Here is a 16,631-nt window from a genome sequence, read left to right as displayed (position 1 = left end):
GAGATCGACTCGGAGCATCTCTGAAGCAGACATGGATCGGATGATGTGAAGGTTTCTACAAACTTAACTGCAGATGGGAGTGTTGCTGCCCCCCCCCCCCACCGGTGCGGGGTGTTCGGCTCTGTTTTTTGCCCCGATAGCTCCTTCTCCGATTCACCATCGGATTTCGGAGTCTATGGATCCGAGGAGCCCCAGAGTCAGGGGGCCGGTGCCGATGGTACCTTCGGCCTCGACGCCAACCATGGCCTCGAGTCTATCAGATCCGAGCTCTTGGAGCCGAGAGTTGGGTGTTAGATCCGAGGGGATGAGTGTATCATCAGCTCCATTGTCGTCGGGGCATACTGTCCCTTTGGGTCCGGCCGTTCCAACTTTGGCCACGATCCCTTCGTCGGATCCGAGGGTCGTGGCTACCCACACCACCAGTTTCAGGGAAGCCTGTTCTCCTTCAGCATTCAACGTTGTGGAGTGGGTTCTCTCTGAAGGATCGTGACCACTCACTCTTTCCTCGTGGTCCATCCCTGCCCCCTCGCAGCTGGGTTTGTCTTCCATCATCAAGTCCCCCCAGGGACAGACTGTGTCTATTGCTCCCCAGCCAGTTCCCCTGGAGGAACACAAAACCATTTGTGAGCCCTTCCCAGAAAGTCCACCCGAGGAGGTTCCTCACAAATGCCAGTGTAAAAGGAGGCACTTGGACTCCCCCGAGTCCCTCACTGAGGATATCGACTTGGAGGAAGGGGAAGGTTCCCCCAAATCACCCCCCCCCCGAAGACGTCTCCTTCGAAGACTTAATGGAAATCTGCGGGGGGGGGGGGGGTCTGCCCAAAAACCTTCCTCTGACGAGTCGGTATTCCTGGAGGCATTAGACACAGGTCCATCTACCTCTTGGGTGTCCCCCCCAGCCGACCCTCTGGTGGACCTTATCACCACCAGAGCTTGGAAGGAACCGGACACTGTGGAGTCAATACCCAAAAGGCCTGACAAAATATTGAGCTCCCTGGCAGATAGAGCGTCTTGGAGCAAAGGTTCCCCGGTTGATGCCATGGTGGTGGCAGCGGCCACAAAAAAAGGAACTTGCCCAGGAAAGTTCATCGGTCCACCCCACAGACAAGGAGTCCAGGGCGATGGACAGTCTTGGAAAACGGACTTTTGCTTCAGCTACCTTTACTATAAGAGTGCTGAATTACTTGGCCCACGTAATTCGAATGCAGCGGGACCTTGTGAAAGAGTATGCCGAGTCTCCCCTGGAGTCCATGTCGGCCGAGGATATACGGACCTCCTCGGCTCGTATGGCCACTCTCAAGTCTGTGTCCAATACGTCCATGTGTCTACTCTCTCACGCCACCGACGGAGCCGCTAGGGCTAGTGGGCCCGGTATCGCCTTAAGGCGTCATGCCTGACTCCATCTTTGCGATTTCTCAGAACCCTTCAAGGCGTCCTTCGCTAACGCACCCTTTGACGGTTCGACCCTGTTCGGGAAGACTGTCCGCGATATGCTTGTCCAGAGCGAGAAAGATGGGAAAACGCTGTCAGCCATTGGGATCCGCTTTTCTAACCCTCAAAGGTCCTTTTCCAGTAACCAGCGAGGGCAAAAGAAGCTGTGGTTCCGGAAATCTCAGCAGTCCTGGAACACTCAGGACTCCTTCTCCCCCAGAGACAGAGGGGGACAAGGTGGACACCAGCCCAGAGGCAGAGGGGGGGGCAAAGAACTTTGGGTCACAGGAACCATTTTCAGATGGACCCGCGCAGCAACCCTGAGGGGTTGCCCGACTGCTCCTCTCTGGAGGCAGTCGGGGGTGTTTTTCGATGCACCTAACCCAATGGGAGTCCATCACGACAGATCGCTGGGTGCTTTGAATAATATCCAAAGGCTGTTCTATTCCCTTTAAAAACAAGCCCCCTTGCACAAAGCACCTCTCAGACGTCCCACCCACTTAGAGGGAGGCCACGGCTTTGGAAATACAAAAGCTGCTAGAAAAAAGAGCCATCTAGCAGGTGCCCCCAGACCAGTCCGGATCAGGCTTTTATTCCAGGTTCTTTTTGGTGCCAAAAAAGACGGGGGACCTAAGGCCGATTCTCGACCTATCAGCAATGAACCTGTTTGTTACCAAGGAAAAGTTCCGGATGGTCATGCTTCAATCCATCCTGCCCTTCTTGCAGGAGGAAGACTGGTTGTGCTCAATCGACCTCAAGGATGCATACTACCATATCCTGATGGACAGGCAATCTAGGAGGTTCCTCCATTTTCGGCTAGGGGCCAGTCATTATCAATTCAGGGTCCTACTCTTCGGTCTCACCACAGCCCCCAGGCTGTTCACCACAGTCATGGCAGTTGTAGCGGCCTGCCTGAGACTTCAGAGCATTCAGGTCTTCCCGTACCTAGACGGCTGGCTCCTCACCGCTCCCACTAGGCATCTACACTTACTAGCCAGAGATTTCTTTCTCCGGATATCACCTCGGCTGGGGATCACCATAAATCTCAGGAAGTCTTCCCTACAACCTGTTCAAATGTTAGACTTCATAGGGGCGGGAATGGATTCTCTTCAGGCCAGGGCAATTTTGACTCCAGACAGACTACACAGCCACTGTTCGGGCAGGGCTTTCCAAGGCACGTGGACTCAAAGCGAGACCGTTCTGAATATAAATGTTCTATAGATGAGAGCGATCCTTTTATCGTTGCAGGTCCTTCATGCTTATCTTCCTCTGGGAACTATTACGATCCAGTCAGACAATATGTCAGTGGTCTGGTATATCAGCAAACGGGGGAACCAAGTCTTGTCCCCTTTGTCGAGAAGCCATGAGAGTTTGGGAATGGGCGATCTCCACCAACCGCTTTCTGATAGCAACACACATTCCGGGTCAGTCCAACAGCTTGGCAGACAAATTGAGCAGAACTATCCTTTCTCCTTACGAGTGGTCTCTGAACCCTGTGTAGCGGAACAGATCTTCCTCAAGTGGGGTCAGCCTTGCTGCGATCTGTTCGCATTACCATCCAACACGAAGTGCAGTGAGTTTTTCGCTCTAATTCCACCGACGGGGGAAGCCCCCTGAGACGCTCTTGTTCATGCTTGGCCACTTGGTCTTCTTTATGCGTATCCCCCACTCCCACTCATGACAAAATTCTTACAGAAAGCTCATCGGTTAGGGAGTAGAATTAATCTCTTCCCCTGTTAAATCCATCTTGGTTGCAGCACATAAATCCTCTACCAGGAAAATTTACTGTAGCAAATGGAGACGTTTCTCCATTTGGGCTTCACAGAGAAATCTGGATCCTTTTACCGCTCCAGTCCCAGCGGTATTAGACTTTTTTGTCTCATATCTTCCAGCAAGGAGCCAGCTCTTCCACAGTGAAGGTCCAGCTGGCGGCTGTTTCCCATTTCCATGTAGGGTACAATTTAGGCTCTCTCGCTGCTGCCAGAATTTGTAAGACCTTTTTGAAAGGCACTTTTCTTCTGAGACCTCCTATTAAGAATCTGTCCCCGCCGTGGGATCTGACTTTGGTTCTTCAGGCCTTAGTTGCGCCTCCTTTCAAGCCCGCAGCATCAGTTAACTTAAAATTCTTGTCATGGAAGATGGCTTTTCTGGTGGCTACCACCTCAGCCAGGAGAGTGTCGGAGCTTCAGGCTCTTTGTATGAAACCTCCTTATCTAGTGTTTCATAAGGACAGGGAGTCTCTCAGGACTAATCCGTCTTTTCTCCCTAAAGTTGCTTCTGAGACGAACATTAATCAGTCTATTAATGTGCCTGTTTTTTCCCCTAATTTTCAGAACAAAGGGGAATACAAACTTCATTTGCTGGATGTTCACAGGCAGTTACATTTTTATTTGCACAGGACGGCGGTCTTTCGTAAATCTGATCAACTTTCTGTTTCCTTTGCTAAGCCTTTTTTAGGGAAACCAGTTTCAAAGGTGACACTCGCTAGGGGGATTTCTCTTTATATCCTACAAGCATATAAAGAGCTTAGTTTACCAGAACCAGTAGGAGTTCATGCTCATTCTGCGGCAATGTCTGCCGCATTCTGGTCTAGAGTTTCCCTGGATGACATTTGCTCAGTGGCTACTTGGGCGTTCTCTCACACCTTTATTACTCATTATAAACTGGATTTGGTGTCTAGAGGAAGGGCTTCCTTTGGCTCTGGAGTGCTCTGGAATATCCTTCCTTAAGGGCCTCCCAAGATTTTGGGTAGCTTGGGACTCTGTCCCACAGGTTGCTGATCAAATGAAGTTAACTACTTCAGATAAAGAAGTTATGTACTCACCATAACGTTCTGAGTAGGTGAACTTCATTTGTCAGCAACCATCCCTCCCTCCTTCCCCCTGACCTTGACGGTTATTTCTGCTGAGCTTGATGTTCGGAGTTCACAAGCTTGATGTTTGTCCTTGGTTCAGGGGTCTCAGGTTTTAGTTTGTTGGTTGTCACGTGTGGAGTGGCAAACTCGATCTGAGGATTGGAAGGAGGTTGCAGTGTAGTATGGGTAGGCAGGAGGAGCTTGGAGCGCGGATATTTTTGCTTGGTATGCTGCCAGCTTGGATCCGTGTCAGATCCGAAACCCACAGGTTGCTGACAAATGAAGTTTATCTACTCAGATGGAACGTTATGGTGAGTACATAACTTCTTTTTATGTAGTATCATGGAATTTCCTTAGTTTGTCATTGTTTGGGCTCATCATTTCCACCAGTCAGAATGTGCAAAGTTTTCTAGAAAATTCTACATTTGGGGATAAGCGAGTTTCATACCAGTGTATATTGTGATGTTACTTGCATACAAAAGTGTGCCCATCTCCAGAGTCTACTTTTGTTTTGTGTAACTGTAATAGTTCATATCACAGTCCTAGGTATCATTTGGTGCATTTCTTGCATTTGGTGCCTTATAAATTTTTTAAGTTTCACTGTGACTATCACAGTTCCAACCAGGATCTATACTGACATTGCCAATATTAGTTAAGGAAGGAGCATGCTGTTATGCTCTAAAGTAAGTGCCAGAGGTTCACTCTTGCACTTGACAAGGTAACAGGTTGAATAGCCAAGACATTCATTGACAAGTCCCAGAATGTGGTGACTGAATGACTGAAAGTCTGGACTTATCTGTACTAAGTCTGACGTTGACATTTCTCTGAATATTCACATTTCTGCATGGTATGGTAATCTCCGAGTATATGCACACACACACTCGTGTGTGTGTGTGTGTGTGTGTGTGTGTGTGTGTGTGTGTGTGTGTGTGTGTATATATATATATATATATATATATATATATATATATATATATATACATATATACACACACACACACACACGTGTGTGTGTGTATGGGGTAACCTAAAATGATGTAAAGTAACACAAGTTTGACAGCAAAATATCTCAACTGAAAAGCATTTAAACACAAAATATTGACAAATTGAACTTGACAATGTTGTAGGCAACCTGAATTCAGATAGTGGCTCAAGTGCCTGAAGAAGCTGGCTGGGGAAGATGGAGTGATTGGCCACTTCCAACTTGTCTGTCCAGGAGCTGGAGGTAAGGAGGAAGCATCCCTGGCTCACCACATGAATGACACCTGATAGGAGCACTAGGTGTCTACCCTATGAAACTCGAACTGGTGACTAGCAGTGCTGGACCACTCCCTATCACCCAAGTCTCGCTGCAAGACTGATGACCTCACAAGCAGGAACAGGCTATTATTTAACCTCTCTAAATGTCCTGCACTATCCAACATCCTACAGCCATACACCCCTAACAGGCCACTTAGATCTGCTCACCTAAACCTACTCACTGTCCATAAACCAAAGCGACCTGCCGGGCAGTACCTCCTATCTTTTTCCTTAGCCAAAAAGTGGAACTCTCTCTCTCCTTCTTTATGAATGACAGAAAATTCTGACAACTTCAAAACTCTACTCCATTCCTACTTGTTCTGTAGGTGGAAGTGCAACTGCACTTTTCCCACCTAGACTTTTCTCCACACACACTAACTGTATTTCTATACTAATTCCTACTACCATCAGCTTTGTTCCTGGATTTACTTTCTGTCTACTGTTGTCATGTGTATATATGTATGTATTGTAAATAGTTTGCTCTCCCTTTATTCCCCTCCCCAACATTTATGCTTGTTCTACTACTCTGCCATAACAACGACTCAGACTCTATGTAACCTTTGTAACCAACCAAGTCAATATATGACTCATATGTCAATACATGACTCATATGTCAATATGTCAATTTTCAACTCATATGTTTATGTAAATACTATACCTCTTAATGTCTCTGATTCACAGTCTACCAGTATTCTTATCACTTAGCTGACTGTTGCATCTACATGTATCTGTATCTTTGAACTGAATTTAATTTTATCTTTTGTTATATCTTTGATATTATTATGTAATGTGGAGCTTTTCTCCCCGGGCCTCCACTGAAAATGGGCTTCTGAGCCCAGTGGACCTCCCCAGTCATCAAACTGAAATAAATAAATAAAAATAAATAAATAAATGGTCTGGAGGGCTTTTTATGACCCAGGAATCCCTGGATCCTGCAACTGCAGAATGGGCCAGTTGGGTGTGCTATTGTTTTTGGTCCTGTGGGGATCCAAAAAAAAAAAAGAAAAAAAAGAACAGTGATCTTCAGACTCCATCATTGGCTCCAGTGTATGCTTCCTTGTAGTTCACTGCAGTTCGGTTGTGCTGATACTGTAAGTAGTGCTATAGGTTTAGGCATATACATGTGCAGGAAGATATGGGTAAGTTTACCCTGCCTTAAGAAGGAAATCAGAAATTGTATCCTGGACACCCTGTTCAAGGGGTATTGCTCTTCAACCAGACCTGCCTGCACTGCACTGGTCAATTACCTCCTGTGGAGGAAACAGGCCATCATCATTGTGTATGGCCATTACAATCTTCCTATTGTAAATTCTTTCTCTTTTTCTTTTAGTGTGCAAAGCCAAACCAAAAAGAGAAAGAAGCTGTTTGACCACCCAAGGAGTTCACTTAATTGTCACACAGTTGTAACCCTTCCTGTGCTTACTGAGTTCCTGAAGAGAGAAAGCCCATCTCCACTTTGCTGCCAGGGGGAAAACGGGTTCTCCAAAATCACAGTAGCTTGGAATACCTGTCATAAAGGACTAGTCAGTTCTAGACATAGCTAGCCTTAAGCACATTATGGAGCTCATAAGCTCTTTCCTTGAAAGAGCTCTGCTGGTGGACCATTTCATTTTAGTAACGCTCTTGGAGGAGGCCTAGACTCTGCTGAGGGGGTCATGAAGGCCATCCTTTATTCGGAAGAGGGATGGGGTTATTTCTTCTTGCTGCTTCTGGTCCTGAAGGGGATTGTTGATTTCCATCATATTGTGGAATTTAGAGACTTGGCTATCACACTGGAGTACATCTGATTAAGGTTAGTAAACTGTCAGGTTCTTATGCCCCTCCTCATGCAGAATGGTATCACTGAATGTGACAAATGCCTTTTAGTGCAACAGATTTTAGGATCCAAACAGGAGAATCAGATGTTATCTAGTCACCATTCTTCACATTAGGGTCTTGGATCCGATATCTGATCCAAGCCGGCATACTTAGAACACAGCTTAGCTCAAGCTCCTCCCCTCCCATAATGCTCTGCTGCCCTCCACTCCCTCAGATCTTGTTTGCCACCCAGTTAGACAGACGCAGATTGCTCAGCTCATCTTTAGTGTGTCTTTTTTTGGAAAGTTTCTTAAATTTCTGTTTTTCTGAGTTGTAGAGTTAGTGGATAGTTATCCCTTTTTGGATATCCCCATCCCAGTCGATTTTTATCTTTTCTTCTTGTCTTTTTCCCAGGCTTTGTGTCTCGGCCTAGTTAGTGTTGTATGTAAGCAGTGATTAAGTAGAGTTTACGTAGTTCTATGTGTTTGTTGAGTGTTTCGGACGGTTTTATCAAGTTTTTGGAACTTTGGCTTTTTTTTTTTTTTTTACTCCAGTGAGTTTGTTTCCTGGATTAGTTATGTCAGATAAACCTTTGAGTTTTAAAAGGTGCTCCTCGTGTGGGCGGAAAAGGCCTATTTCTGACTCACATGAGGAGTGTCACTACTGTCTCGGTGGCGACCACCTCGAGGTGGAGTGCAGCATTTGTGTCGCTTTCAACCCGAGGGCTTTGGTCGACCATCATAACAAGCTCCTAATTAAAGGCTTGGTCAAAGGAGGCCCCTTGGTCACTGGTTCTCCGGCCAAGGCGGGCTCTTCTGGGGCTAGAAAGAAGCTTTCCGTGGAGGAGGCCTTGTCCAAATGTCCCAGGCTGTCAGATCCTAGGTCTTTGGATTCAGCTCCAGCCACGGCAGTTTCGGATCCAAGATCTTTGGGTCCCAGATCTTCCAGGCAGTCTACTCCTGGATCCAAGGGTTCGGACCCGAAGCCCTCGGATCTGGCACCTTCGGTTTCCTCTCTCGGATCCAAAGGTTTCAACTCTAGACCTTCACATCCAAGGGGAAGGAGCCATACCTACGGATCCGACCCCTTCGGATCCAAGAGATTCGAGAAGTGTTGTTTCGGATCCTTCGCTGAGTTCGGCTCCGATTTGGTCGGATTCAAGAGTTGTGCTGGAGCTGATTGTAGTAGAGGATCTCCTTTTGGATCCATTGCCCTCAGCGCAGTCCTGTCTTCTCCAGGTAGGTCTCATTTTAGGGAACACAAGAGACAACCTTCAGGCTCCAGGCACGACTCTCCCAGTAGGTCCTCCATATCCTCCCAATCTTTCAGGAGTGCCCTCCCTATGGATATGGACAGGATGATGCAGGCCTTTCTAAAAGCTCAGATGGAGATGAAGTTTCTGGCTTCCCCAGCCCACAGGTTGTGAATCCAGTCTCCCACTCCCCCTTCGATCGCTCCTCATCTGACCATTGGCTTGGATTCTCAGGGACTGTTGAGTGGAGCGGAGGCTAGGGCAGCTCCGGTGCCCAGTTTGGGTCCTTCCCTGATGGGACTGGTGGTTGGTACTGTTTCTGTTCCCCCGGAACAGACCATCCATCCAGTCGCGACTGTCTAACGGGGGTCTATGGGGTTGGATTCAGGCCTGGGCTTTTCAGACCGGTCTCTTCCTCTGGGCTCCTTGGCCTTCGACAGCTCCTGTCCGGTGCTGTCCATTGGAGTGGCCACGGGGGTCCACCTTCTCTTCCGCTGGGGTTATATTAGTGGGAGAGGGGGATGGGACCTCCTCCAGTCCTTCTGCTTTCCGGGCTGCCAAAAGATCCTTCTCTGCTATCAGAGCTGCCTCTCCCATGCACAGTCATCCTACCCAGCCCCAGTATCTTAGTGGCTTGTGTCATCCTGCTTCCGGTCAGCCCATCCGACTTAGCCTCCAGGGGGATGCCCCCTCCCTCAGGGGCCCTCTCCTCTTCTGAGTCTTCCTCGCAGCCCCCGGCAGAGGAAGTTCCCAGGAAGAGAACATGTAAAAGGAGACATCTTGACTCCGCTATGGAGTCCCTTACCAAGGATATGGATGCTGATGAAGGGGAAGGGTCCCCGAGATCACCACAGGAGGACATCTCCTTTAGAGACATACTCGAGATCCTCAAGGCCAAAGGTGGTTGGTCTACCCACACCCCATCCTTGGAGGAAGCTGTATTTCTGGAGGCTTTCGGTACGGGCCTATCTACCTCTTGGGTGCCCCCCCCCCCCCCCCCGCTGATCCTCTCATTGATCTTGTGGCCAGCAGGGCTTGGAAGGAGCCAGATACCATAGAGCCAGTGCCTAAGAAAGCGGACAAGTTTCTGAGTCCTCCAGCAGATAGCCTTTTGGTCCAAAGTAGTCCTGGTTGATGCTGTTGTGGTGGCCGCTGCCACCAAAAAGGAATTGGCTGAGCAGAGTTCTTCTGTCCATCCTCCCAATCGTGAATCGAGGGTTATGGACAGATTTGGAAAGCGGGTGTTTACCTCAGCTGCCTTTAGCCTGCGAGCATTAAATTATCTTGCACATTTCACCCGTCTCCAGAGGGATTTGATAAAGGAACTATCTACTTCCCTCTCTGGGTCCATGTCTGAGGAGGAATTCAAGGTAGTTTCTCCAAAGCTTTCAACCCTTTATTCAGTTGCAAATTCGTCCATGAGGCTAGTTTCCAATCCTGCGGAAGGGTCCTCACTGGGGGGCGGGCTCAGGCATCGCAATTAAGCGTCATGCCTGGCTCCACCTGAGCGGGTTTTCAGAGGCCTTCAAGACATCTTCTGTTGATGCCCCCTTTGATGGTTCTACGCTCTTTGGTCCCACTGTGAAAGAGACTTTGACCCGCAATGAACAGGAAGGGAAGACCTTGTCGGCTGATGGGATCCGATTTTCTGCCCCTCAGCGCTCTTTTTCCAAGACCCAGAAGTGGAGTAAGAAAATGTGGTTCAGGAAGGCACAGTCTCCCTTTCAAGATGTTCAGGCAGATTCCTCTTCCCGGGGACTGGGAAGAGGTTTCAATGGTAGACATTGCCTCAGGGGCAGGGGAGGCCCACAGAACCAAGGTTCCAGGGAACTCTTGTCTGAGAAACCTTTGCAGCGTCCCCGAGGCGTTGCCCAACTCTGGAGGCAGTCAGGGGTCGGTTATCGTTGCACCCACTAGCCTGGGTAAGTGTTACACATGATCAGTGGGTGCTAGCAATTATATCCAGTAGCTATTGCATTCCCTTTTTGGAAATTCCCCCAAAATTCAGTTCTCTTCCGGACGTGCCACCCAGTCAGGAAGAGGCGGCCCTACAGGAGGTTGTAAACCTTCTTCAGAAAAGAGCCATCCAACAGGTCCCCGCAGGACAGAGAGGATCTGGAACTTATTCCCACTTCTTTTTGGTTCCAAAGAAAACAGGGGACGTACATACTATTTTGGATCTCAGTCTCATGAAACAGTTCGTGCAGAAGTTGAGGTTTCGGATGGTCACTGTGCAGTCAATTGTGCCTCTCTTGCACAGCAATGACTGGATGTGCTTGGTGGACTTCCAGGACACGTGTTACCATATAAAAATGGATCGACAGTCCAGGTGGTTTCTCCACTTTCACTTGGGAGTCAATCATTTTCAGTTCTAGGCCCTGCCCTTTGATCTCACCTCAACCCCCCAGGTGTTCACCAAATGCATGGCGGTGGTAGCAGCTCATCTCCAGCTGCAGGGAATCCAAGTTTTTCCATATTTGGATGATTAGCTCCTGACTGCTCCTACAAGGCATCAACTATTGGACAATATTCACACCGTACTCTCCCTGTTCCATCAGCTGGGCATTACAGTGAGCATGATGAAATCCTCTTTGATTCCAACCCAAAAGCTGGAGTTCATAGATAGACATTCTGTTGGATACCACCTCTCAGGTCACAGCCTTACCTCTTCGCCGGGTGTCACTTATTCGCAACCAAGTTCGGGTTTGCTGGAGCAAACTTGTCCTCTGGCCTCACTCATTCACAGGGCTCTAGGATCAATGGCGGCTGTCATGAGGGTTCTTCAGTGACTTTTGCAGTTCAGTGTTCAGCGTTGCTGCATCCCCTATCCTTTCCCATTCAGCTCACCCCGGTGTGTCACAATCATCTTTCGTGGTGGAGTCGTTCATTGGATGATCTAGCGGGCAGGTCTTTCGCTCCTCCAACTCCTGTAGCGACAGTCACTTTGGACGCTTCCCTCCTGGGGTGGGGGGGGGGCATTTTCAGGGACAGAAGGTCCAAGGGACATGGTCGCCATCAGAGACCAAACTGCACATCAACGTTTTGGAGATGAGGGCAGTCCTTTTGTCATTGCAAGCCTTTCAAGACTGCCTCCCTCAGGGAACGATTGCAGTTCTATCAGACAACATGGCTGTTTTGTGGTATATAAACAAGCAAGTGAGCACACATTCTTATCTACTGTGTCGCGAAGCAATGAGGGTCTGGGAGTGGGCAATGGCCATGGGACGCTTTCTCATTACAATGCACATTCCCGGAGCATCCAATGAGTTGGCAGACAAATTGAGCAGGGCTATCTTAACCTCTCACGAGTGGTCCCTGAACTCAGTGGTGGCTCAACAGATCTTCTGTCAGTGGAGGTTATCTGAGCTGTGATCTGTTTGCATCTCCTCTCAACCACAAATGCAGCAACTTCTTTGCATTGATCCCCCCAGAGGGGGATCCCCCAGGGACGCGCTCACCCATAATTGGCCTTCGGGTCTCCTGTATACCTTTCCTTCTGTTACCTTTAATTCCCAGAGAACTTCAGAAAGCCAGACGGCTCATGAGTCAACTGATCCTCATTGTCCCCTTTTGGCCTCGACAGGTGTGGTTCCCCCTCCTATGGTCTCATTTGAGGCATCCACCCTGGGTACTCGATCCAATTCCAGATCTGCTATCTCATCCTTTTCTTCTACCGCTCCCAAACCTTCAGACCCTACGTCTGACAGTGTGGTATGTCCTCTTCCAGTGATTTTGGCTAAGTCCAGGCTACCTTCACCCATAAAGGAGATTATTCTTGCTTCCCGGAGGTCCTCTACTAGGAAAGTGTATTCCAGTAAATGGAAGAGGTTTTTGATTTGGGCTAAGAATAGGAATTTGGACCCCTTCTCTGCCTCTTTTCCCGAAATACTTCTCTTTTTGACTTCTCTTTTTAAGGAAGGGGCTAGTTTTTCCACTAGCAAGGTACAGTTGGCAGCGATTTCAAATTTTCACCTTAGTGATAATTCTGCCTTTTCTGCCCGCCCCTGTAAAGCTTTCTTAAAAGTTTTTTTCTATTACAGACTCCTGTAAAAAACCCTTCTCCCCCATGGGATCTGACTTTGGTCCTGCAGGCTTTGACAAAGCCACCCTTTGAACCAGTGGCTTCGTGTGATATTAAGTTTCTTTCCTGGAAGACTGCCTTTTTAGTGGCAATAACTTTGGCAATGAGTTTCAGAGTTGCAAGCTCTTTCTAGCAAGCTGACCTACTTAGTTTTCCACAAGGACAGAGTGTCTCTGAAACCAGATCCATCCGAATCTCAATCAATGTATTCATCTCTCAGTATTTTTCCTAACTATTCCAATAAAGGGGAATGTATCCTGCACACATTGGATGTTCATTGTCAACTTCGATTTTATTTACATAGAATGCGAGAATTTATGCATTCAGACCAACTATCTGTCACCTTTTCTATGAATAGAAAGGGTAGAGGAATTTCGAAAGTCATGGTTTCCCCTTGGATTTTGCAATGTATTTCCTTCATTTATTCTTCAGAAGGTATTTCCTTGGCTGCACCAGTGAGGGCTCATTCTACCAGGGCAGTTTCTACCTCCACTGCTTTTGCAGATCGTCAATCTTTAGATGACATTTGTGCAGCAGCAACATGGTCTTCTCCCTACACTTTCATTTCCCACTATAAGTTGGATTTGGTTTCCAGAGGAAGGACTTCATGTGGCTCCACAGTTCTTCGGCATGTCCTTCCTTCAGGCCTCTCAGGATTTAGGTAGCAGGGGACTCTGACCCTAATGTGAGGAATGGTGACTAGATAACATCAGATTTATAGTTATGTACTTACCATAACCTGGCATCTGTGTTATCTGTAGTCACTATTCATCACAATCCCACCCTCCAGACCCCTTTCTGGAAGATTGGTTGGATTTTGGTGGTTCTGTTTTTCTTTAGTACTTCGGTCTGTCTTCCTTCTTTATGCAAACTCGATCTGAGGGAGTGGAGGGTTGCAGACCATTATGGGAGGGGAGGAGCTTGAGCTAAGCCAGCTTGGATCCAAGACCCTAACGTGATGAATATTGACTACAGATAACACAGATGCCAAGTTATGGTAAGTACATAACTATAATTCTTTCATTTCACTTTGGCTGAGCATCGCCTTCCATATAAACTGATGCCATTTGAACTTTCTTCAGGACCCAGAAGTCACTGCAAATATGCTTCCAGGGAATCCCTGGATATAGCTCTCAGGGGCCAAACATGAATTAGAGAAACAAAGAGACGTCTTCTGGAAGGCTTTTGCAACAACAGCCAACACACTGAAATGGTTGCATTTGTAATTGTACTTCATTTGTATGCTTATGTTCAATAAGAGATGTATCCTCTGTGAAAGAGATCTATCATGTCAGTAGGTCCTATTAATGTTCCTGTGGAAGTTTAAAACTCTTGAGTGGGTGTTTAGGGCATTATTAATTTTGTGGATGTGTAGGGTGTTGCACAGGACTAGATTCTTAGAGGCTCTGTAGGCTAAGCAGAGATCCACTCTCAGGAAATGATAGGAGATGGGAAAGAGTAACATCGCTTTAAGGCAGTCAGGATTGCTCAGGGAGAAAATGTCCTTTATCATCTGGTTAGGAATTGCTGAGGTCACTTATGCTGGGTCATATGTTTGGATAGGTAAATACCAAAGGGAGTACTGTATTCAGTTATTGGTCCAATAAGGGAGGAGTAGAGGGGAGTAAGGACTTCATAACAGTGGCGACATGATGGCCAAAGTAAAGTTCATTGTCCTATGTCTCCAATGATGGAGTCAATTTTTGGGGAGCATGTCAACTATGTGATAGGGGCATGGATACATCGATTTGCCAAAGGACACAATGCTGGATTTCTTGGCATTTAATCATTTATGTTGCTGTTGAAATGTGCACAATGTGAAGAACTGCCGTAAATATCAGCACTTTAATCCAGCTACCTTTAGGCAATTGCACGAGAAGCTTGATCCACACACCACATGTTAATATGTGTTAGGCCTTCTTGAAGGATCCATAAATTATATGGAGTGTTTATAAAAGCTTCAGGTTTGCAGTCAGTCATCACCAAACTTTTAGGCATAGCCCTTTGATGTTGATCTTGACATCAAAGAAGTAAATAACAAAGAGGAGTTGTCCTAGAACTAATTCTTGGGGGTGACACTGCTAACTGCTCTTCTCCAAACAGTGGGCATAAAATCTTTGGAGAGAATGAGATTGAATAGAGTTATTATCAAGTTTTACAGTGTTTAGTGCTGACAAGAAGACAATGCAGCACATGATCCGGACCCATGGAACTAATGTTGTTGGACTTGGAAAGGGCATGTAGGACTTGCTCAGAAGATATTGGATGGGGGGGGGGGGTGGCATACTGATGTGCTGTAGATCATTTGGGGGAGATGGAGGAGCATACCTTTCAACTGTCCAGATTTTTGCCTTGTATTTTTGGCCTGTTCCTCGTGGGTTTTCCAGTAAATCACTGAGGATTGAAATCACAAAAAACATTATATGCATTTGAGATTGAGACTTAATATCTTTCAAAAAATGCATGGCTAACACAAATAATGTTATTTCTAGCAACTTTTAAGTTTTTAAGAGTAATATTTAAAGTCTGTCCTAAAACTGTAGAGCCCAACGAAGTATCCAGAGACAGCACTCCACAAGATAAAACATGTTTTGAAAAATGTCTGTAGACTTTCTAAGTAGAAGTTTGTTATCCTGTTGTATCTGTATTAAGTTGGACAGTTTTCTGTGTTTACTGGTTTCAGATATAGAATGTTTTTTATGAGTTCAGCTGTAGCTTCTGAGCTGAGAAAGATTACCTTTGTCTAGCTCCAGTAATCCCTGCTTCATCTGATGGTCCTTTAACCTGGCTGTTGGAGCTATGGAAATTACTGTAAAATGTTAGTGTCATTGTTTATAGTTATATTTTGAAGCTATATAACCAGTTGTGAAAGTAAGTATGGGTGGTGTCATTTGATTAAAATAAATTGCTGGCATGAGAACTGGTTTTATTTAATCTTCCATAACACACAGCAGCAGCTGTAAGGTTTCATTTGTTATTCAAAATAAACTAACGCAATATATTGAGAGAAGGATTTCCATTGCCCAGAATAGTAGAGTTGGCCTATTTGCACTGTAGCATGGCTGAAAAAAAATATGGTCACGTGTGTTCTTGCTGCATGTGTTAGAGTTGATTCAGCTCCGGAGCTGCAACAGAGCTAACCTTTGTCAAGACTGATAATCTTTTGTATGTTTCAGGTGTAATACTAGAACACAACAAGCACTTGGAAATATAAAGATATATGGTTAACCAGCTTCATCATACTGTATGCACTGAGTACAACACACAATTGTGCTTTGGAACATGTTGTATGAAGTATGCCTACATTTTATCTTGGATAATACCGTAAAAAATCATGCAGTCATGCACATCAAGTTATTTATATTTTTATCTACTTCAGGAGCTGATTCAGGACAGATATCTGAAGAAACATGGAACTTTCTTCACTCAATCTACAGTGGTGGCCCAGAAGTTATTCTCCGCCCGAATATTGTTCCTCAAGATCCTGATATGTCCCAAGCAGAAGATAAAATTGAGGTGGAAACAAGAACTTTTTAAATGGTCTTATCTTCATAGGTAGAAAAAAATATCCTGCTACTTGCTACACAAGAACATTCCGGAATACTGACAAGTTTTATGGGCATTGAGATTTGTGACAGTTAAGAGGAATCATAGAACAATGTAATCTTAATTAAACTTCTTGGACTGTTTTCTTCTAATTCTAACAGATACGGTCGATTTGTTTGTGATATCTCATGCATTTGGAGATTTCTTTCTTATGCTGTTAATGTGGTGGTATCCCTTGGTGCTGGCACACATGTATTGCAGAGTAATGCAAGAAATTGCTATACAAGTGGGATATCAGCCAGATGAGTACCAACAGCATATACAAATTAAAACTTAATGTAACTATAGGGTTGTTAGGACACCTGGGTATC

At 46.3% G+C, this 16,631-nt stretch overlaps 1 protein-coding gene across 2 annotated transcripts in view; it reads left to right on the top strand.

Moving 5' to 3' along the window:
- USP33 (ubiquitin specific peptidase 33) overlaps nt 1–16,418 on the top strand; it is a 1,637,494-nt gene extending 1,621,076 nt beyond the window's left edge. For both annotated transcript variants that reach the window (XM_044085858.1, XM_044085859.1), the window contains exon 24: nt 16,094–16,418. In XM_044085858.1, the coding sequence (XP_043941793.1) occupies nt 16,094–16,251 (158 nt within the window). In that variant the 3' untranslated portion in view covers nt 16,252–16,418. The remainder of the gene's footprint in view (nt 1–16,093) is intronic.
- The last annotated feature ends 213 nt before the right edge of the window (nt 16,419–16,631 follow it).

Source organism: Protopterus annectens, chromosome 10.part0 (assembly GCF_019279795.1).
Source record: "Protopterus annectens isolate FY-2018-M chromosome 10.part0, PAN1.0, whole genome shotgun sequence".
NCBI classification, from domain to species: Eukaryota; Metazoa; Chordata; order Ceratodontiformes; family Protopteridae; genus Protopterus; species Protopterus annectens.
This window is presented reverse-complemented; position numbering and strand designations above follow the sequence as displayed.